Source organism: Prionailurus bengalensis, chromosome F2 (assembly GCF_016509475.1).
Source record: "Prionailurus bengalensis isolate Pbe53 chromosome F2, Fcat_Pben_1.1_paternal_pri, whole genome shotgun sequence".
Classification (NCBI taxonomy): Eukaryota; Metazoa; Chordata; class Mammalia; order Carnivora; family Felidae; genus Prionailurus; species Prionailurus bengalensis.
In genome coordinates this window covers 53,626,867-53,649,532 of record NC_057353.1, presented here as the reverse complement: position 1 = coordinate 53,649,532, position 22,666 = coordinate 53,626,867, and the positions used below count along the sequence as shown (strand labels likewise).

At 32.8% G+C, this 22,666-nt stretch overlaps 1 protein-coding gene across 2 annotated transcripts in view; it reads right to left on the bottom strand.

Moving 5' to 3' along the window:
- EMC2 (ER membrane protein complex subunit 2) overlaps window positions 1–22,666 on the bottom strand; it is a 50,826-nt gene that overhangs the window by 5,688 nt on the left and 22,472 nt on the right. For both annotated transcript variants that reach the window (XM_043601605.1, XM_043601604.1), the window contains exons 6-10: window positions 16,112–16,197; window positions 15,902–15,961; window positions 10,251–10,332; window positions 9,341–9,451; window positions 7,141–7,245 (exon numbers count right to left, since the gene is read on the bottom strand). In XM_043601605.1, the coding sequence (XP_043457540.1) occupies window positions 7,141–7,245; window positions 9,341–9,451; window positions 10,251–10,332; window positions 15,902–15,961; window positions 16,112–16,197 (444 nt within the window). The remainder of the gene's footprint in view (window positions 1–7,140; window positions 7,246–9,340; window positions 9,452–10,250; window positions 10,333–15,901; window positions 15,962–16,111; window positions 16,198–22,666) is intronic.

The window sequence follows — 22,666 nt, the reverse complement described above, 5'->3', positions numbered from 1 at the left end:
CAAGGAAAAAGAAAAGCTCCTCATAAGAATCAAGATTACTTTACCTTTCATATGACATTACTAATTTAAGGAATTCAAATGTTAAGTATACAACTCATAATTACAAAATATGGTAACAGCAACACAACATTTAAAACTCTGCCTTTTCATAATTTCCCATGGTGACTAAAGGATGTAGGGTGTGTCATTACTCCTATAATCCAGTTGATACATTCACTTTCGCAAGGACTTACCAAGAACAGAAAGCCTTTTATTTTACTACTGCCTATCCAAAGTAAACAGGAATGGCCCTAATCAGATACTTGAAGGCCTAATTCTAAGAAAAAGCTTTGATGGGTTGGAGAAAAATAGGATACCATGTAGTAACATTCACTCCAATTTGTTAATTAGCAAAATAGAAATGAAAAATTTCTGTAGAGCTGAAGTCATGACCAGTATTTTAAAATACAGAACTTTTCTTGACTGGTACTCAAACATAATAAGAGTAAATATAAATTTGTGATTTTTTAAATTAGCTAATTTTAAAAATCACCTAAAGATTGTGTGTCAATACTACTGACAACCAGTGCAATTTAGAATAAACCAAACTTATCTGTGTCAGAACAAATAAAAAGAAAGTTGGAAATATAAATCTATCACTTCAAATTTTGCCTGACATGCAATTATTTTGTCTATTCCAGAATTATATGGCAATTTAACTGATTAAGCCGGAATCCTATTTTTCCCTCAAATCATGATTTAATTTTCCATTTCCCAAAAGGATAGTAACAGAATCACCTCTGCAATCATAAATAACATATGGATTGCTAGCACAGACAAATTTAACAGTGTACCAAAGAAGCATTTATCTGGAAAATTATCGTGAGTAGGTTCACATTAAAGTTTTTCATGAGCATTAATCAAACTTGCCTGCCTGTACTGAACATGCTAAACCAATTACCTAATTGAAGAGTAAGTAGTAGCCATATTCTGTTTCATTATTAAGTAGAAAGAAAGAAGGAAAAGCAGTTCTTAAAATCTCATTTTCTCTAATTTATAAATGCCTAGAAAAACATTACAATAAGGAGTATTTATTATATACTCTATACTTGTTTATATGCCGAGACATGAGTCATAAAATTCTCAATTAGATCCCAGAGATTTATCTAATTACTAAAATGTCAATCTCTGAAAGTTATACTTTCCACATTAATCACAAATTCTGCATTTTTGTTTTCATACAGTTAGATTTTGCTTAAATAAACTCTGTTTTCATAATTCCCTATGATCTTAAAGATAACTCACCAGAAAGCACATTCAAATCATAAAACTGATTTATCAAATTCAAAGGTCAATAATTTATCCACTATGACAACTGGGATAAATTGGGCTAAACTTTACCTTTACATAATTTGTGGAAAATAATATGGGTGGACAAAGTAATAGGATAAATAAATTGGAACACTGGATGGATAAATCTCAGAAACCTTATACTGAGTGAAACAAGCCAGGCACAAAAGAGTATGTAACCTATGATCTCATTTATATAAAGTTCTAGTACAGGCAAAACCAATTTATAGTGATAAAAATCAAATCAGTGCTTGTCTGCAGTGTCAAGTGGGGCTGACTGCAAAGTGGCAGAAGGGACTTTCTCGGGTGATGGAAATCTTGAATGAGGTGCTGGTGGGAAGGGAATATACATTTGTCTAAACTCAACCGTACATTTGAAATGTGCGCACATTACTGTGTATAAGTCATACCTTAATAAATCAGATAAAAAGAAAAAGACAAAATAAATGAAAACAGAAGGCGGGGACTATGGGCTTATACAACCGTGTAATAAAATGCCAAATGACCACATAGTTATCTTCCCATTAACAGGTGAAGTATTACATCCCCTGGATCTGGGTTGAGCATGTGACTTGCATTGCAATGGAAAATTAGCAATATATGACATAAATAGAGACTCAAAAAACCCTTGCACACTGGAGTTTGGCTGTTTGCTCCTCATGAAACCCTGAGACGACCACACGAACAAGTCCAAGTTAGTCTGCCAAATGAGAAACACAAGGCCTAGCACTTCCAGCTGACAGACAGCAAGCCAACAGTCAGATAAATTTAAGTGAGGCCATCAACCACTAGCACAGCACAGAAATATAAATAAGCCCAGTCGAGACAAGCAGTATTACTCAACTGAGCCCAAGCTAAACAGCCTACCTATAGAATCATAAGCAAATAAGTTAGTCAAATCACTAAGTTAGCAAAAGGTAATGGATACAAATATTTACAGAATCTGATTCACAGAAAGAACCCAGAACCTCTGCAGAAAAAGCAAAAAATATGCAAGCTTTAAAACCACCAAGAGATTTTACTTAAAGCCTGTTACTAGTATCTAGAGGCAAATAAATTTTGCATGATGGGTATGATTCCTAGTTGAGGAGTACTGGAAGTTGCTATACAGAAATCTGACATGAGGAACTGAGAAATTTGTTATCTTTCCTGCAGTGGTATCTAAAATGATAGAAACTGGCAAAAGTTCTTTTTTCTATCCTTTCCTACAGAGTCAAGAGAAGGCAAATCATGTCTTCAGTAAAGATCTGTAAAATATCTCTGGGGACTGTGGAGTTTCTGATGCAAAACTCAAATACTGAAGAGTACCAGTGACACTCTTAGAGCTCTTTCCAAAGAACACTGAGACTTTATACGTCTATAAATAGAATGGAATTAGTGAGGCAAAATTAAAAAAGAAAAAAAAAAGAATGGCAGGAAGAGTAAATATTACTAAAGAACAGGGTTTGTTTCTATGAACAATGGCTTAAAATACTGAAATGATAGATTCATGTCCAGTGATGCATCTCATAAGGCAGAGAAAAGCATGCTTGTCTGGTCTTGTATTACTGAAGAGACAGGAAGAAAGAAAACACAAAAAACAAAATAAAACTCTGAACGTAGTTGCTATTTAGAGCTAAAGCTCTGAACTGAACTGAAAAGAGACACAAGTGAGGGTAAGCTATCAACTATTCACATGAGAAAATAATTAAGAAGACAGTGAAAAACTGTATTTATACCTTCAGATACACTTATACCTGACATTTCTTTATAGAGGAGTATACATACAAAACAGCCGTCATTAATAAGCTATGTCACCTCGGGAAAGTTATTTAATCTTTCCATGCTTTAACTTCTTCATTTGTAGAACAGGCAAAGTACCTAGCTTGTAACAAATTGTCTGTAAATATTTGCTCTTGTAGCTATTATTGTTGTTATAATTGCAATGAATACAGCAGGCATCATAAAGAAAACTTGGAGGATGTGATTAGTAAATACAACGTAATGAGGATTAGTGTGACTTGGTGAATACTATTTATTAACTCCTTTAATCCTCAGAAAACTTCAATTGTGTCCATTTTGCAGACGAAAAGCTAAGCCCAGTGATAGTATACAACTTATCCAAAGCCACATAAATAACAAATGTCAACGCCAAACTTTGAAAACAACAATATGGATCTAGCATTTGTGTTCTTCTCTTAACTCCTACATGGTACTAGCATTCACAGAATGGGACTCATGACCAAATACAGAGATGGACAGAAACTCTCTGGATACCTACACGAGAGGAAATATACCCTTATTTCACATCATACATAGAGATCAATTCAAAATGGACTGTGGATCTAAATACAAAATGTAGAAGAAAAAAAACCTCTAAAGACACACAAAATTATCTTTATGACTATGAGTAGCAACTGATTTCTTAAACAAAACACAAAAAGCACAAACCACAAAAGAAAATAAACATATTTAACATCAGAACTTTTATTCATCACAATCATTTGAGATAGCAAGTAAAGAATTGAAGAAATTTGCTACACATACAACAAACAAAAAGCTCATAATAAGAAAACTGTTTCAAAAAAACAAAATAAAAAGTCATAAATCAATGAAAAAGCTAGACTTCATGAAAGAGGATATCCAAATGGCCAATAAACATATGAAAAAGTGTTCAATCTCACTGGTCATCAGGGAGATGCAAAATGAAACCATGAGATATGACTATACATATACCAGAATGGCTATAATTATAAAAACTGACAGCACCAAGTATTGGCAAGATGTGGAACTATAAGAACTGCCAAACACTGCTGGTGGGACTATAAACAACTAATTTGGAAAACAACTTATGACTCAGTATTTCCACTCAGAGGTATATACCCACCAGAAGTACATGTATACCAAAAGACTGTGCAGGGATATTCAGTGCAATATTATTCATAATAGCCCTAAACAGAAAATAACCCAAATGCCTATCAATAGCTAACTAAATTGTAACATGTGCATACAATAAACAATACAATGAAAATGAATGAACTACAAACATAAAGAGGGATAATGTCATAAACATAAGAGTGAAATAGCCTAGACAAAAATGATTATGTACTATATGATTCCAGAAAGTTCAAAAACAAGCCAAAACAATGGGATTATAAATCAACACTCCTGAGGTTGATAGGAGCGGAAATTAAGAGGATATACTATGAGGGCTCTGGGTGCCCTGGGAAACAAGAAATGTTTCCATTTCTTGACCTGGATACATTTACCTTGTATAATTTGTTGAAATGTACATTTATGACTTGGGTTCTTTTTTCTATGTATGTTATAATAAAAATTGGTTTTAACAATGTAACCATGCCATGTCAAAAAAAAAAGCACTCTGAGCAGCTAGTTGTTTCTCAAAAATATCTTAAAAACAAGGATGTAGTTTGCATGCCACCAGTTTTATATTATCAAAGTCTTATCTTTAAATACACACACACACACACACACACACACACACTCAAGGCCTACTACTATGTGTGGAACCCATTATGATCTGTGCTATCTCAAACTAACTGCATTTGAAGAAGCACAGTCTAGCTAGTATTTATAAATATTCTGACTTACAATATGCCAACAGAACTAATAACCTCTATTATATATAATAAAAGTACACGAAAGTAACTTTAAATAATGTGATCATGGGGGCACTGAATTTTTTAATCTCCCCAACCTTATCCAACCAGGAGTATAAAAACAAAACAAAAAAAACAGCACCAAAACCAAAATAATAGGAAACAAGCCCAAAGAGAACACCTTCAAAACAACTACATTACAGGCAATCTTCAAAAAAAAAAAAAAAAAAACCCTATAATATGGTTTTATTATCAACAGTGACAAGACCTACAAAAGATCAAAAGCTGTATGGTAGGAGCATGGTATGTATGTATGATAGGTATGGACAACTTACTACTACTCTACAAGCCACACAAATGAAAAAAGTATGAATTGACTGAATCCGCAAATGGCCTACAAAACTAGGGCAGTCTCAAAGGCTTCAAATCAAAGATAGGTCTTAAAAGCTGCATGCAAATGTGACATTAAACAAGTCTAACAGTCTACAACCTCAAAATCTCTGAAATACCCAGCAAACATCCTCTTCTAGGAGGGAAAAAACCTCACACTGAAGGATAATCACCAGAAACTAAAACTGAATTGAACAGGGCAGAAACAATAGGGGTAAGAGGGAGAGAAGGTCCAGATAAAGGGGAAGGGTGGGGGTGATGAGGAAGGTAGTGATGCCTACAGGCAAAAAATCCCAGAAAGAATGAATGAAAGGAAGAAACCTAACAACAAAATGCAACATTTAAAGCTAAGAGCAACAACTCAAAATTCAAGATCTACAGAGCTCAAGGGCTGAAGCCAGAAATCTTTCTCAATCAGACCTAGTTCTAAGAAAGACTGCATATACACAGAGGTCATATTTAAGTTCTCTGTAACAAAGAGGGAGCCATAAAAAGACGAGCTGGGAGAGTTATTATATCCTAGCTCTGACATTCTCACTCCACAAAAACCTCCTCCTAATAGAAACTATCTGATTTAACAAGAAAGAAAGAAAAAAAAAAGAATACAGACTAACTTCATAAAAAAGCATTACAGAGAAAAAAAAAAGAAAATACCAAAAATGACAGAAAAGGATTTGAAAGAAAATGAATGATACAAAAAGGTGGTGAGAAAGGAAATCCAATAAACTTACATCCTGGAAAAAAAAAACTAGTAATTAAACAGAAAAATTATTTAACACTATAATTCTAAAAGCAACTCCTCAAATTAAGAGGATTAAATCCACATACTAAATGGGTCTACTGTGCATTTGGGAAAACTGACCCAATAATAATCAATAAAACATACTGTAGTAAAAACTACTGGATTTTAATGATAAAGGAAAAATTCCTTTGGACATCCAGACAAAAAATCTAAGTCACTTAGGGAAAGAAAATCAGTATGTATCAGACTTCTTGACAGCAATATTTTATCCTAAAACACAATGAAACAGTATTTTTGAGATACTTAAGTAACGTAAGCCAAAGGTTGTATAAAAAGCCCAACTATCCTTCAAATACAAAGACTACTGAGAGATAAGTTTATAAACATGCAAGATGTAAAAAGGTATGTTTTCCCATGAACCCTTCCTGGAGAATCTCATAGAGACAGCTTCAGAAAACTAAAAAAAGAGAAGTTTCAGATAAGCTCTGACAAGTAAGCAAAGCACAAAACCTTTGTTATATAATCTGATTAGTTTACCTTTAGGCTTTTCTTCCTCCCTTTTAATGACTTGAGATACCTCTAATTAATAATACACTCAACTCACATACCCAATCTGCTTCTGAAATACATTATGCAATTTGTTTACCTTTCCTGAATTTTTAGAATTACTTTTTATTTGCCAAATGCCAAACTACTGAAATTTCCAGATGGTAAGGCTAATTATAGGATCAAAATAGTAATGGACTTCTTTTGTAGAACTGTATTTTTTTTTTTTAAATAGGCTTCACGCCCAGCACAGAGCCCAATGTGGGGCTTGAACTCACCAACGTGAGATCAAGAGTCAGACGCTTAACCAACTGAGCCACCCAGTTGCCCCAGTAAGACTTTTTTTTGAAGAAAGAAAAAGAACAAGTGATCCTACAAGTTAATTCTACACAGTTAAAACACATCTGATTAAGACCCAAAGGCATAAAAGTTCAATGACAGACATGTTGCTTTGTAGTCTGCTGAAACAAAAACAAGTAAGAAATACATTAACTGACCTATAATGAATGACAACATAAAATGATCAATACTGACCTGATAAGCTCTGTTTATTTGACTAGCTGCCCAACTAGCATATTTCATGTTGTCCTTTTTTGTTTTTGCACTTGCTTTTGGATTAGAAGCAATATGACTTGCCGACTAAAAACAAAAAAGAAACATCAAAAAATTCCTTTCTTCTAGCCAAGATAATCAAAAAACCATGTAAAGGTCATAATTGCATTGGGATAACAAAGAGTTTTTTAAAACTGTACCAAAACAAGTTTAAAAATAAAAGTAAACTGGAATAGAGTTTTCAAAAATGAAAAAATATTTTTAAATATAGAATAAGGTAACAAAAAAAAGAATGAATATCTTACATAATATCTAATTTATTTTATTAGCTGTCTACCACAACTCATAAAGGTAAAATTAAATACTTAAGTACTGTAGAATATCACTTAAATCACTTAAATATTGTAGGAAGATTGCTGGTCATTATTATTATGTTATTAAGTTATTATTTCTAGTTATTTATCACAGTATTACTTCAGCTATATCCTATGTCAGAATTATAGAATTATTGAATACTCGTGTAAGAAGGAATCTCAAAAATAATTTAGTCCAACTTCCTACATTAACAGGTGAAAAAAACTTAGGAGTGATGTGACTTGACCAAAGCAAGTTAATGAAAGCCTTACAAAAATAGATCTTCATTTCCAATCTACTTCTCTTTTCACTACATCCAGAGTTTCCAAACTATGTTCCACGGCACCAGTTAAAATCACTGCAATTTGATCCATCCTAATCTAGGATCCAGGAAAGAATATGCACACCCCCCAAATTATATGCTTACTTTTAAGTATTTATATACACATTTCTTGGGAGAAGATCTTTTATATTATGCTTAAATATGTCTTAATCTTACGAGGCTCTGTCCATGTTATTAAAAACAAATTAAGCCTTTCTTTCATACTTAGCCTGTGTTATAGGCTCTTTCCCTCTATCACCTCCTCTATCAATCAGGAATTTATATGCCAAAATCTTACATTTACACCTTTATGTCTTTCATGTCACCTTTTTCGGTATGAATTTCAGCAAACAGAGCAATTAAAAGAAGGCCTCTGGACTCAACTGCTTGAGCTGATATCCCAGGTCAATCACTCAGTAGGTCTGTAACTATCCTTCCACAAATTAATTAGATCTCTCTGCATCTTAGTTTCACTTTGTGTGAAACGGTGGTAATAACAGTATCTTCTCAAAAAGGTGATGTGAAGATTTAATGATTTAAATTTTAAAAAGAGCTCAAAAAAATGCTTAGCACATAAAGTGTTACGTGTGAACTATTAATAATCTATTGTTATATATATGTTTATTAGTATTTCATTTATTTGGTAAAAAGAGTCACCGTTACTATATTGTATGTCCAAGCCACTACAATTGGCACTGGTAGATCCAAAAAAAATTTCTTGAAATTCCTCTGAACTGTTTTCTAATTATATTTTGTCATTCTTTTCCTGAAAATTATTTCATTTATGTTTCTTCCTGCCTCTATCTCTGCAACGAATTCTCTTTCACTAAGCCTTAACAAGACATTCATCCAGAAGTCCATGAAAAGACCAGGATAAATTAAAATTTCAAAGAACTAGCTTATTAAAAAAAAAGTTTTCTGATTGTAGAGAGAGGGGCTCATTTTATGTATATTATAAAGCTCAGCAAATTCTTCCTCTATTTCCCATAGCCCTTGTTAATTGACTTTTCTAAGCTTGTCATCTGGCATACATAAACCATAGAAATATTTAATTACATGCCTCCCACAATTTCCAAGCTCTTCTTCTGTACCATATAAGAAGTTTATATTTGACAATAGAGATTTTATTTTCTAATGTCTGTTACTCCATAATTTAAAAATATGTCATAAAATTTAAGGTAAGAAAACAAAAATGATGGACATAAACCCAAGAATATCAAAACAATTAAGATATATACAATATGGTTTTGTATCTGTTACTATTTAATAAGGGCAGACTTAAATTCTGATAAAAGATTTTTTAAAATAAAATGTCAAATATCTAGGATATATGAACTTTCAAAAATAAAACTGCCTTATAACCTATTGCTCATATTTACCTAGAGGGGAAAAAATATGCTATCAACAAAACACAAAAAACAAGACAGAAATGAATGGATGGGATAGACTTAATGGGTTTAAATGACAGAATTCAGAAAATAACATTAAACATGCACCTCTACTCACCATGTAAAGCCCAAACAAAGCTCTCATATTTCTGTTGTTCAGTTTCAATGCCTGTGCAAAATACTTTCGTGAAAGTTCGAGGTTTTCAAGTCCACCTTGAGTATATTTAACCTGTTAAAAATTGCAAAGTGCTGAAATCTGTTTATTTTACTACTTTGAAATACAGCATGTTTCATCATACCACAGGCATGAGTAACTAAAACAGATATTCTGTAAACAAATGCAAGATGTTAAAAGAATTCATCTTAAAGTTGTTAATCTAAATTTTAAAACATAACCTCCCCTGAAAAGCCTATACTGTGAACATTAAGATCAGAGTAGTTTTTAAAACAAAATGCTGTCATTAAAAAAGCCAACGTAATTTCTATTTCAACTGCCTTGCAAATGCCTCACAACTTTATATTTTCTATCACTAGCATTCTAAATCTACATGTAAACACTGAGTCATCCTTTTCTAGCCACCTTGACATTTCTTAATAATAAAATCCTTCCGACATAGCATTCAACTGTGTACCATTATTCTTACTAGTGAGATAAATACTTGCTACTTCCAAAACTACTGATCTTAATATGAATTTCCTAGAATATGGAGTTAAAAATCATAATTGTTATAAATGTCTCAGAAGCCATTAAATGGTGACAGCTGTGACATCATCGTTCATAATTAGGAAATAAAATAGTATATAATAAAAAAAATTTCACTGTTTGAAATGCTTTTATTTTTAAAGTCATATTCCTATTACAGTGTTAAAAATTTAAAACTTTTACTCATACAGTTAATTTTCATCGGATGTGTTAAATATTTATATACTTGCCTCATACTAAATAGGACATATTTATAGTTCTAAAATAATACGTAACACCCACAAAAATAAAATCATATACAACTGTTGTTTCTGAAAACACTTACTTCAGCATACTGCTGACAGTATAAGTGGTTGTGTGGATTAGTCATCATTAGCTCTTCTAAGCAAAAGGCTGCCTTAGCATAGCTGAAAAAGGAGTAATCAGTTTTAAAAGTCAGAAATATCATCGTAGCTAAAATAACTTAAAAATAATTAAAAATAACTTAAAACAATGATTGAAAATAACTTTAAAACAATTTTAGTGATGTTAGACATTTTATTCCCAAAATTTAAATAGCTTTACTAATAAAATACTTGTTATGCTGAATTCATAAATACAAATAACAAATGCTTAAATCCTAAAGCAGCTTATGAACAATCAGTAGATACCACCTTCTTAAAACTGGGTCACCATTATGACATCCAAACGTTATTCACACACAGACTTCACGACCCTGGACTGGGCTACATATAAAATAACATCAAGTCCATTGATCACTGAATTAAATATTCAAATAGCTAAAGTGTAATGAGGAACATTTTATTAAATATTATCTATTCACAAAAATCCTTATTGATACATACTTACTAATATATTCTATTACAAAGACTTTTTATTACTTGTTTGTCAAATACAAAATTATAATGAAGTTATATATTTTTAAACCCCTGAAAAATAGATGAAGTTAGTGGTTTTGATATGCACTCTACTATTATTTCATCATGTGGTAAAGGGACAAGCATCTTGCTAAAAACCTGAGGAGAGAACCGCTACAAAGGGTTCTGGAAAAATAGTTTTACACCACATGACTGTAATTCCCCTTAATGTATTTTATATGTTTAAAGTGATGTGCATCCTCAGCATTTATAGGAAATCCTAAAGAACACAGGTGTTACAAGATTTATTCCCAGTGAAAAGGTGGTAATAGTACCTAACAGAAAAAGGCATCTCCAGTTATTTTTGGCATTTGTCACCAATGTACAAAGCTACCTATCTTTACACTAAGTCTGATATACTGTTCAAAATACACATGCTGCAGTTTCACATATATGTAAGTGACCAATAACAGCTACCTTTTATTACATGCTCTTTATGTATCATGCACTTCTCCAGGTATGTTATATGTATTAACTCATTTAATCCTCCCCAAACCCTAGGAAGGAGGAAATTATTATTATCATTTTATAGTTGAGAAGGCACAGAGATGCAAACTGAAACCTAGGCTGTGCCACTCCAGACAGCCTACTCTTAACCACTATGCTTACTGTCTCTATGCACTACACACAATGAAAAACCATGGTAATGATGGTAGTGATGAAGATGTCAATGATAACATAAAAACAGGTACAACAATCAAACCCAAAGGGCCTCAGAAACCAAAAGCACCCTATAGATGACCTAAATATCACAGCGTTTTAGATTTATGTATACATACTATCATCAAGGATCCTACAGCTGTTTAGTCCTTTTCATTTTTATATCCAAAACGCAGCACTGGTTCTTGACATGTGATAGGTATATAATAAATCACTAAACAAATAACTGAATAAATATCTAGAACAAAAGTATTATGACTACCTATCTAATATCATTCTATGAGAGATGAGGAAAGTTTACCTTAAACACTCAACTTTACCAAAAAGACAGTTCCCTTCTAAATGTGTTCCTTTTATCAAGATGATGCAAAAATTCATATTAATGCTAAGAATAAATGTTCTTACAGATTTAAATAGGCTGAGCACAACTCTCATTCTGGTTCTTATACATCACAGAGTAAGATAAAATAGGCAGGTAGGAGTTTCTACTGAAAACTGAATGCCAAGGTATTTTTCTCAAAATTATTTAGTATCACAAAGAAGAGGGTACCTTCCCCCTGTTTTACAAAGTATAAAATCATACTAATTTGGTGGATAAAGTATAAAATCAAATAAACTTAGAGCTGAAAGAAGCAAAAGACAGTCTAATACAGTTTTCACAGCAGCAGTTCACTCAAGAGTATTAAACCATATGGAAAGTAACTTGAGTGACTATTTCCTCAATTCTCCCAAGAATGGTACCTAGCCAATTTCATTCCAAATGCATAAAAAAGATAATTCAACATACAATAACTCAATGGTTAGAGAATTAAAATTATTTGAATCTATTTAAAGTAACTACTAATAGTATGTCAGTGACTAAATAAAGTTTTCCAAGTTCTTCCGTTCCTCACAAAAGCATTTATATAGATCATATTTATCCCTGCATTGCTTTATCAACTTTATGATTTTTCCTTATGGGATACTGATAATTCCATCTGTTACCGAATTTTATAGTTAAGGCTGGACCTACATATAGTCACAATTATAATTAGTTTATATTACTAACTGCTTCTTGCTGATATAACATCTAGTTCTGACTATAAATCAAGGGGAAAAAATCAGGTATCTTTGTTCAAAATACATATTTTCCTTTATAATTTGTATTGGTGGTGCTAATATATACATTTTAACTAATTTTTTATATTTAGAACAAGTAAAATGTCTCAATATGGTCAACTGGTGTGACATATACCACTACAATCACTAAACAGGAACTATAATCAGAAATTTATAAATCAAATTTATAAATAAGCAAAATTAAATGTAACTTTTTAAAGATATAAAAACACACATGGCAGAATTCCATATCCTCTTTAACCTCTCTAACACAATGAATAGGCTTATATGAACATTCTATTTTGGAAATTTATTTGGAGTAAAAACTCTAGATCTAGAGTAGCAATGCTGCCTGTGACCTATTCTACTTAAAAGAGCTTATAACTACTACTCCTAGGCAGAAAGAATGCCAAAATGATAAATCTATCCAGCAACTCCTAATTTGCTACATTTTGCCACTATACCCACAAAACTGTAGAGACATTCTACAGAAGTTTCCTCTTCTACCAAAAATAAACAAACAACAACAACAAACCTAACTACCACAGCAACTTCCGCAAACAGGTTAAATGAATAAAATGAACAGATTCTGATTTTCATATAGTTTCAAAAAATCTGGAGATATTTCCACTCACCCTAAACCTGAATATTCCCTCTGTGTTCAATTAAAAAAACTAAATGGTCATTTTGTAAATAACTAGCTTTAAGACCAGAAAGAGTTCTGTGATACAAGATAAAAAGGTAGGCTGAAGAACTGAAAAATCCCAAGAAATCGAGAAACACAAAGACAGAATAAGTACCTAAAATGTAATTTCTTCTCAGGGGAAATGATAATTTTCTGTCTTTGTATTTCTTGATTTCTTGGGATTTTTCAGTTCATTTCTCTTAAGTATATGTATATTCAACTCTATCTCAATGAAGTCTTTAGATTCAAAGAAAAACTGAATGTGGCTATTACAAGGTGAAGCTAATAATAATAATAAACTTAATTATGGGTTAAAAATAGAGTATGATCTATTTTAGAACTAAATACAGAAATATAATAAATACATACAAAAAAGTAACACCGAGAAAGAAAACAGAAAACCGAGGTGATACATTTATGTAGTTCTTAAAGGACATGAAAGCAATCAAAATTGAAATACGTATAAAAATATGAAATTTTTGTAAGTTAAAAGAATCAATGTTAAAAAGATACATATCAAACAAGGATATACTTTTGACAGGACAAAGGTTCATATCATTTATATAGTATACATGTTGCCAAAGTGAGCACTCACATCATTTGTATAAAAAGCTATTAAAAATTTATAAAAAGTTTTAACCAATTTCCACTTCACAAAATTTATGAAGACTAAAAAGAATGATAGCAGCCAGTGTTAAGGGAACACTAATAATTTCTGATGTGAGAGTAAATTTCTAGTGAACAACATTTACCAAAACCACTAAAAATGAGCATATAATCATGTAATTTTACTTCTAAGAATTAAGACCAGGAAACAAAATAATTAGCATAGTATTACAGCAAAAATGAAAAAACAAAAACAAAAGACCAAGCTTTCCATTCCCGTAGGAAACTGGTAAAGAATACTAGAGCACATTAATAAGATGGAATAATAGAAAGCTACTAAAATATTTATTGTGATAAGGAATGTATGTCAAACATAACAAAGTAAAAAGAATAAGCTATAAAAGATAATTCTATTTTAGGTTTCTGTTTCAAAAGGTACAGAGGAAAAAAATCAAATATAAATTGTAGATAAGTTAAGAGGATGATCCAATTAGGATTTTGGTCTCTGTCTTCACTCTTTGTTGCATTTTCCAAACTTTCTTCATTAGATATTTAATTTAAATAAAGTGCCTTGATTAATATGAAGTGTTTTTAAATGCCTTTAATCTCAAGATCTTCAAAAGACGCTAAAATATTTGAAATAACTGTCATCTGTTTTAAGGACAAAATAAAACGAATGTTAATTGTTGTACTGCACTCCAAAAATTCAGGTTCATGTTAAACTATATACTGTACACTTTATAAAAGGTTGACTTTAAAACTATGAAAAATGGAACACCTGAAATTAATATAGCACTGTATGTTAAATACATGGGAATAAAAATAAAAATAAATTTTGAAAAAAAGCTATGAAAAGTGGAAACATCACCATTTAAACCAAAATGTACTGTATCACTCTCACATACATAAGAAAATCTTGAGTATTTTTACATATGTGATCATAGAATCATACATACATCTATATGCACATAATTCAGGACATAATTCTCCAAAGGAAACAAAAAGAATCTGACAGCTAGAACACAGCTGAGAGAAGAGAACTGAAGAATGGTTCCCAGAATACAATAGACATTCATTAAATGACAGCTATTACTTTTATTTTAGCTTCCAGTTTTACATGCAGATAACTACCTTAATTCTCCATTTCACATCACACACACAGCCCTGAGTAAAGGCAAGAGGTAGGTGCCTTAATTCTATTTTATTTCCTGTTTCAATTATTTATAGTATGAGACTGAGGTTAACTATTCATACACAGTAAAAATATGTGCATGAGAATCTGAGACTATTCTCTCAGAAAGAAGAAAAGAAACAATGTGATATACTTCAGATTTAGAAGAACTAAGGGAAAAAAGAAAAAAAATCCTGCCTGTAGATAGAGGTTGGCGTTAATGCTGCAATATTAGAAAACTTGCACTAAGACTAGGCTAATCCTCTCACACTGGGATTTCCTCCTGTCACTGCATCAATAAAAAAAGCTAACAAAAACATTAAATATCCAATAAGTAAGTTCCTACAGCATTCAACATTCTTGATTATTCTTGGTCTTTTACCCAGGCAACAGAATGCTTCTAACTCTGGAAGAGTTGATTCTCTTAATACTAAGGCTAATAAATGCATACAATTGACAGAATTTTTAAACAGCAGGGTGTATAATACTCTTTGTATATAAGAACAATTTAGACTCTAAAAATTCACAATTTTGAATCAGTAAAAATAGCCTTAGTTCAGCAAAAGCAGGTCTTTCTAATTCCAAAGAATCCATCTATATTTGAAAGAAAAACTTATTTCTCAGACAAAATAACTTAGCAAAACGCAAATGACTTAATTAAAGCAATTCATATATTACAACCAACAAATTGTTGATTTGTTAGGTTTCATTTATTTATTTTGTTCATTTAAAATGACACATGACTCAAAACTTCTCACCAATCCTTCAGAAACCACTACATCCTCTGAACTTCTATAATAGTGATAAAAACTACACTCCTAACAAAATTTATAACTTACTCATGTTCATTGATATAAAGTTCTGCAAGTTCATGCCAGGCTTCTTGGTCTCCAACAAATCTGGTGAGAGGAAAGGGAAAGAAAATAAGTGTGTAGATATTCTGTAAATGAACAGCATGGAGGCAAAAAGGAAAATCAAATGCAAATTCCATTTTAATTAAAAAAGATTTATCAGAATAACAAAACACAATCCTCTTGTAAGACACTCACTGTTCCAGATACTCATTCAGTTCCCGAATGGCCTCCACATTTTTCCCCTGGGCTTTTCGAATGGCAATCTTACGCTTTCTTGCAGCCTATGGGTTGACATTAATAAAGGATTAGGCCCTCATGATTCCCTGGGTTTTTGTAAAGAAGGTAATTTGACTGTGCAAATTATTATCTCAATGCCAGTGAAATTCCATTGTAGAAATACTGCTTACTGGGAGTTTATAAACATACTCCATGACATCCCACTGGGGAATTCAAACATTCTTCTAACAATCACATATGCTTTACTTTTGATGTACACAATGTATGCATCATTTCATTCAAATAAATAACCATCCAGATTCTGATAATTACAAGCCAGCAGGGAATCCTAATCTTTACCCAGCCTAAACTCCTTTACCCTGTCTCATTCATAAGATTTGTATGTTAAGAGATAGAGGGATAGTGGAGATTAGAAAAAAAAAAAATCTCACCATGGCCACTTGAATGTCATTATAAAATACAGCTCCCAATAACTTTTTTCAGTTTTAAGGAAAAAACCTACCTGTAAGTCTTTCAAAAGAATAGCACAGAACTTGAAAAAAATATTTTATAATAAACAAAACTTTAAACTTGCATTTTAAAGTTTTTTAAACAATAAATATAAATATCAGTGCCATTTATGCATTCATCAAATATGCACTAAACATCTATCGTTTGACAGGCACTGTGCAAGATAATGAAAATATGGGGATAAAAAAGAATAGATAATTCATTACAGGAGCAATGAAAAAAAGACACATCAAATAAAAAAGACAATGATAGAGATATCTAGGGTGTTGTGGCAACATGGAGGATATCCTAACACAGGCTGTGGCAGAGTGGAGGAGGTGTAAGGGCAGGAAGCAAAGAGGTCCCCAGATGTGATACCTGTACTGAAACAGAAAGAGCAAGTAGACATTAAAAAAGCAAAAGAGGAAATTGTGTGGAGGACAAAGCACAGATGAAGGAACACAGAAACAAAGGCACAGAAGACACCAACAGTATGTGTAATCAGACAGCAACATTGTGTATAATCCAGACTATCTATCTGAGGGGGGAGTTAATAGGGACTGGAGAGCACTATATAAAATATTAAATTTATATCTCTTCCATCTCTATTTAATTCAATGCAGATAGCTAAACAATAAAACAAACCAAAACTATGGCCAAGTTTATGAATTATGAACATGATTGCGATTGTTTTACACAATACATACTCTATAAAAATGCAGACAAGGGAAGCAAAATGAATGGGACCTCTTTAGACTAGTAGAGCTACCTTTCATAGGTGAAAAAGGTGGAGGTTTTGCTCGAAAGAAGTGAAAGTAAAAAAAAACTCAGAGAAAATCAAGAGATTTCCAATAAATAAGACCATGAGTGATATTTGTAATAACAATGATAAAAAACATGTTGGTAAGAAAAAATGAAATGTGTTAAAATGTATATCCTTGATTATTAAGCTCATGCTGAAGGCTTAATACAATACCTGCCATATGGCAGGTATTCAAATATTTTTGGAATAATTTCACTATGTACAATAATGAACGTGCTACAATAAATGTACCATTTAAAAGGCCTCAAGAATTCAGAAAGAAAAGTAAGAGAAAAGCTCTAAATGTAACTCAATCTTAAATACTTGAGGAAGAATATTAGACTTCAAATGAGAGCCTTCTTCCAAGTTCTTCTGAAAACAGGTGATGGATAACTTAACACATAACTAAGAAACAAATTTCTTTTGGATATATCATATCTAATGCCACCAATCCAACATCATTTGAAGCATATTTTAACTGTTTATTCCTTTCATCTATCATGATACTACTTCCTCTACAGGCAATATGGTAGAATGGAGTCCATGTTTTAAAATAAAAAAGATAAGAAATAAATACCAACTCTTGGCACTTACCAGCTTTCTAACCAAAGGCAAAATACTTAACCTTCCCAAATGTGCATAATACCCCAATCTCCAAGTACCAATGTAAAGCAACTAACACAGTACACAGTATATAATGGTATTGAATAAATAGTATCTTCCTTCCTTTCTCCTTTATTCTATGCTTAACATTATGTTAAGCATAATACAATTCTACCTATGAGATCTTTAAAAGCCCAGAACAGGTTGCTTCATTTGATACTAATATCTTGTCCAATCTTTATAGGATTTGCACCAGTTGAGATATTACAAAGATGTAATGAAATTTGTTGAAAATATTAGATTCAAATGTGACATATCAGACAAAAGGTCTAAGTATGAACATGAATAACAATGAATACTTCCATGGTAAGAAGTATGGTATGAACATTGTAATGGATACCATTATGTACAATATAAGTTTCATGAAGAAGGGTATACTAAAAACACCCAACTAACTTTAATTCTTTTTCTTGGTGATTTAAGAGCAGAACCATCTCTCTACTGTTGAATCTACACTGATATTTTTAGGTCAGCAGCATGCTGCAAAATATAGTTTGTAAAGCACTGCTGTAAGGTTTCAAAGATAATTCATGTTTAAAATGCCTTTTAAAAAACACACCTTTTATAAATGATGGAAAACAGATTTAAACAACTTAAATGCAGCGGAAGAGACAGAATTAAGAGTAGAATCTGAAATTTCTGATTTCCATTCTAGAACCTTCTAGACTTCCTGAAAGAATCTGAAATATTACAGGTTAAATAACTGTTACTATTATTTTGAATTATGTGTATTTGTAGTAGGTGAAATGTCATAATTTTATAACAATGTAAAACAAACAGAATTCAGTATTAACTCTGTAACGGAAAGTTTTAAATATAAGGCTTTAATTAATCAATTTGGGAAAAGTGCCCAAAAATCTCTACTATATAAGCAATATATTGATTGATCACGTAAAACCTAAGATATAGCATTTTATTTCCTAATAGTATAAAGTCTAAAACAAACTTTTAAGTGGTAACACTTCAACTAAGGCAAGGACAGTCTTCCTAATTAAACTATGTATGACAGCTTAAAGAAATACCTATGTGGCAACAACTGTCATATAGGCAATGATATATTATTAAGTTATATACTATGCAACAGTCTTTTCCATGTTATTTCTCCTAAAAGAAAAATAATACCACATGCTAGCATAAGAACCCATCTTTTTTTATCATGATAATTTTAAGTGAGCATTAAGCAGGGATTTCATTTCTGGCCAAGATGGGAGTAACAGGGATCAGATTTACCCTCCTGCCTGAACCAATCAAAGAACTAGACTATATACATGAAACAATCACTTTTAAGGCATAGGACAAGAGGCACAGTGATCCCTGAGCGGCTGGAAACAAATGAGGTGACCCCTATTTTTATTGTCCTGGCTTGCTACCTTGAGGGAGTTTCATGGAATGAATCCTGTACAGGAAGAGAAAACAGGTTGAGTTCAGTAGACTGTGAGTTCAGGAAAAGGAGCTGAGTATCAGGAAGATCAAAGGCTAGAGTTTATAGACATAGTACTAGAGAAAAAAGAAACAGAATAAGAACTCTAGATTCCCCTTGAATCTGAAGGGTTTTCCTGGAGTATTCAGCCTTGTACTGACCAGTGCATGTGAGTGAAAACACTACCCAAGCCAAGGAAAGAAAGAATCACCAGAAAGGCTTAAGGGGAAGTGTCTTGAGCTCACACAGGGATGGGAATAGTGCCTATTCCCACCAACCAGACTAGAAAATGCCATGATTCCTGTGGCAATGGACAGAGTGCCCAGAAGGATGTAATGAGGTATCATTAGCCCTATATACATTGCTCTGAACCTCTCTAACAAAGACCCAAAAGGATCAAATTGCTTCCAAGTAACTTGTATACCACAAGAAAGCTCAAGATTATATTACAGGAATACAAAAATGGAAAGGAGTAAAAACTTTTGAAGATGATAGTTTTGTTCACAATCTTGATTGTGTGATGGCTTCACAGGTATATCCAAGTGTCAAAACTTACCAAATTGCACACCTTAGTTAAATGTGTCCAGTCTATTCTACATCAATTGTATGTCAACACAGTTTTAAAATAGCATTAATTGGACTAAAAGTTAAGTCAAGTCTTGAATATTTATCAATTTCCATTTATTTCTTTTTTATACTTTCTTTCCTAAAAGTATGCCAATGTTCTGAATTTTTCTAAATGTCTTGTTTGGAAAAAGCTTTGCAAATGTCAGTTTGAGTCTTAGAAATGAAAACTGTTCGGGGCACTTGCGTGACTCAGTCGGCTGAGCCTTTGGCTCAGGTCACAATCTCATGGTTTGTGAGTTCAAGCCCCCTCATTGGGCTTGCTCCTGTCAGCCTATCAGCACAGAGCCTGCTTCAAATCCTCTGTCCCCTTCTTTCTCTGCTCCTCCTCTGCTTACGCTCTCTCTCAAAAAAGAAAAAAAATAGAAAAATATATATGTTAAAAAAAAAAATGAAAACTGTTCCAGGGGTGCCTGGGTGGCTCGGTCAGTTAAGCGTCCGACTCTTGATTTCAGCTCAGGTCATAATCTCACAGTTTGTGAAATTGAGCCTGGCATCAGGCTCTGCATTGACAGTGCAGAGCCTATCTGGGAGTCTCTCTCTCCTCTCTCTCTGCTCCTCTCCTGGCTCGCATGTTCTCTCTCTCTCTCTCTCTCTCTCTCTCAAAATAAATAAATAACCATTTTTTTAAAAAGTGAAAACTGTTCCACTTCACAAGTGATTTTAATAACAGCAGTTAGAAATTTCTATTATAAAATGTTTCTATAATAAAATATAAAGTACTGATGACCACCAACAAATCTTCATCAAACTTGCTACATGCTTTATGTAACACTACATACAAAGAGGCTAGCCAGCAATTCTTCCAGAAACACTTGTCATATCTTAAAAAAATAAGCTACAGTGGGGAAGAAATGCCACCTAGGAAAAGATTAAAGGATTAAGATCTACCAGCAAAATACACTCTAGACTCCCTTACTGCAGATGCTGGGACCTAGGAAGAAACAGACCACTGACCTACAGAAGGAAAGCAGAATTCTAGGTTCTTCCAAGGCTTATGCCCACTACCCTAAGAAATGTGGCATTCTGAAAGCATCTTCATCTTTGGCACAGAGGCAATTACATCTAATTCCAAAACAAAACTTCAAATATTTGATAAATCACACTATGCAGTTTACAATTCTAGGCAAAATCTGATCTTTCTGAAATATGAAATTAAATTAAAAAGGGAGTAATTACTATACCTCTTTTCTGAAAGGCATATAAGTTTGACAAGTATTCATTGAAGGCCTACCATATGCTAGGCATTAGTCCATGCAATGGACATAATGATTTCCTTCAAGGAACTTTCAAAGGAAGAAAAGCCTACTTTTATTTTGAAAGCAAACAAACAAAAAAACTGGTGCTCAGGTAAGCCAAGGGATAAAAGCTCACAGTGAGCCTAATCCAATACTTGGCTTTGATAGGTATATTTGAGAGTTACCTTTCTAAAAACCATTCACATCTAAGTAATTTTATTTTTTTTTAATTTTTTTTTTAACGTTTATTTATTTTTGAGACAGAGAGAGACAGAGCATGAACGGGGGAGAGTCAGAGATAGAGAGGGAGACATAGAATCTGAAACAGGCTCCAGGTTCTGAGCTGTCAGCACAGAGCCCGACGCGGGGCTCGACTCACGAACCGCGAGATCATGACCTGAGCCGAAGTCGGACACTTAACCGACTGAGCCACCCAGGTGCCCCAGTAATTTTAATTTTTTTGTACTCTCATTGCAAAATATTCTTTCATCCATTCCCTATCCTTTCCAGTTCTACTTGTCCTAGGTTTAGATCCCTATAATCTCTGGCCTAAGACCGAGCAGCCTGCAAATTACAAATTATTTCATCTCATCGCATCTCCTTCAAACTATCTCCCATATTATTATTTTTCTATTATTTTAACGTTTATTTATTTTTGAGAGACAGAGAGACAGAGTATGAGTAGGGGAGGAGTAAAGAGAGAGGGAGACACAGAATCGGAAACAGGCTCCAGGCTCCAAGCTGTCAGCACAGAGTCCAATACAGGGCTCAAACTCACAAACCATGAAATCATTACCTGAGCTGAAGTTGGACACCAAACTGACTGAGCCACCCAGGCGTCCTTATCTCCCGTATTATTAACAAAGTTATTTCTAAAAATATCTGGTGGTATTTCCCTAATCAAAATTTGACTTCATTGTGCATTTTCTAAGAATAAAAATTAAGTTCTGGAATGTAACATACCAGGTTGTTCACAAATAAGGCCATCTTGCTGCATCTCCAGTCACTCTGTACAAAGAACCAATTCAGAGGTACAAAATATTGTTCCTCAGAACCCTAGTTTTTCTCAGAGGTCAATGAGTGCGGAAGAAGAAAGAGGTTAACTAGGTAGAGCACAGTACCATGCCCTCTCTTCAATAAGAACAGAAATAAAATTTCATCTAAAAAAGGTATTAAAGGAGGAAGTTCAGAAAGAGAAGTACAAATGGCTTTTTAAGTATATGAAAAGATCCAACATCATTCATAATGCAAATTATAACAAGTTTTACCAATTAGAC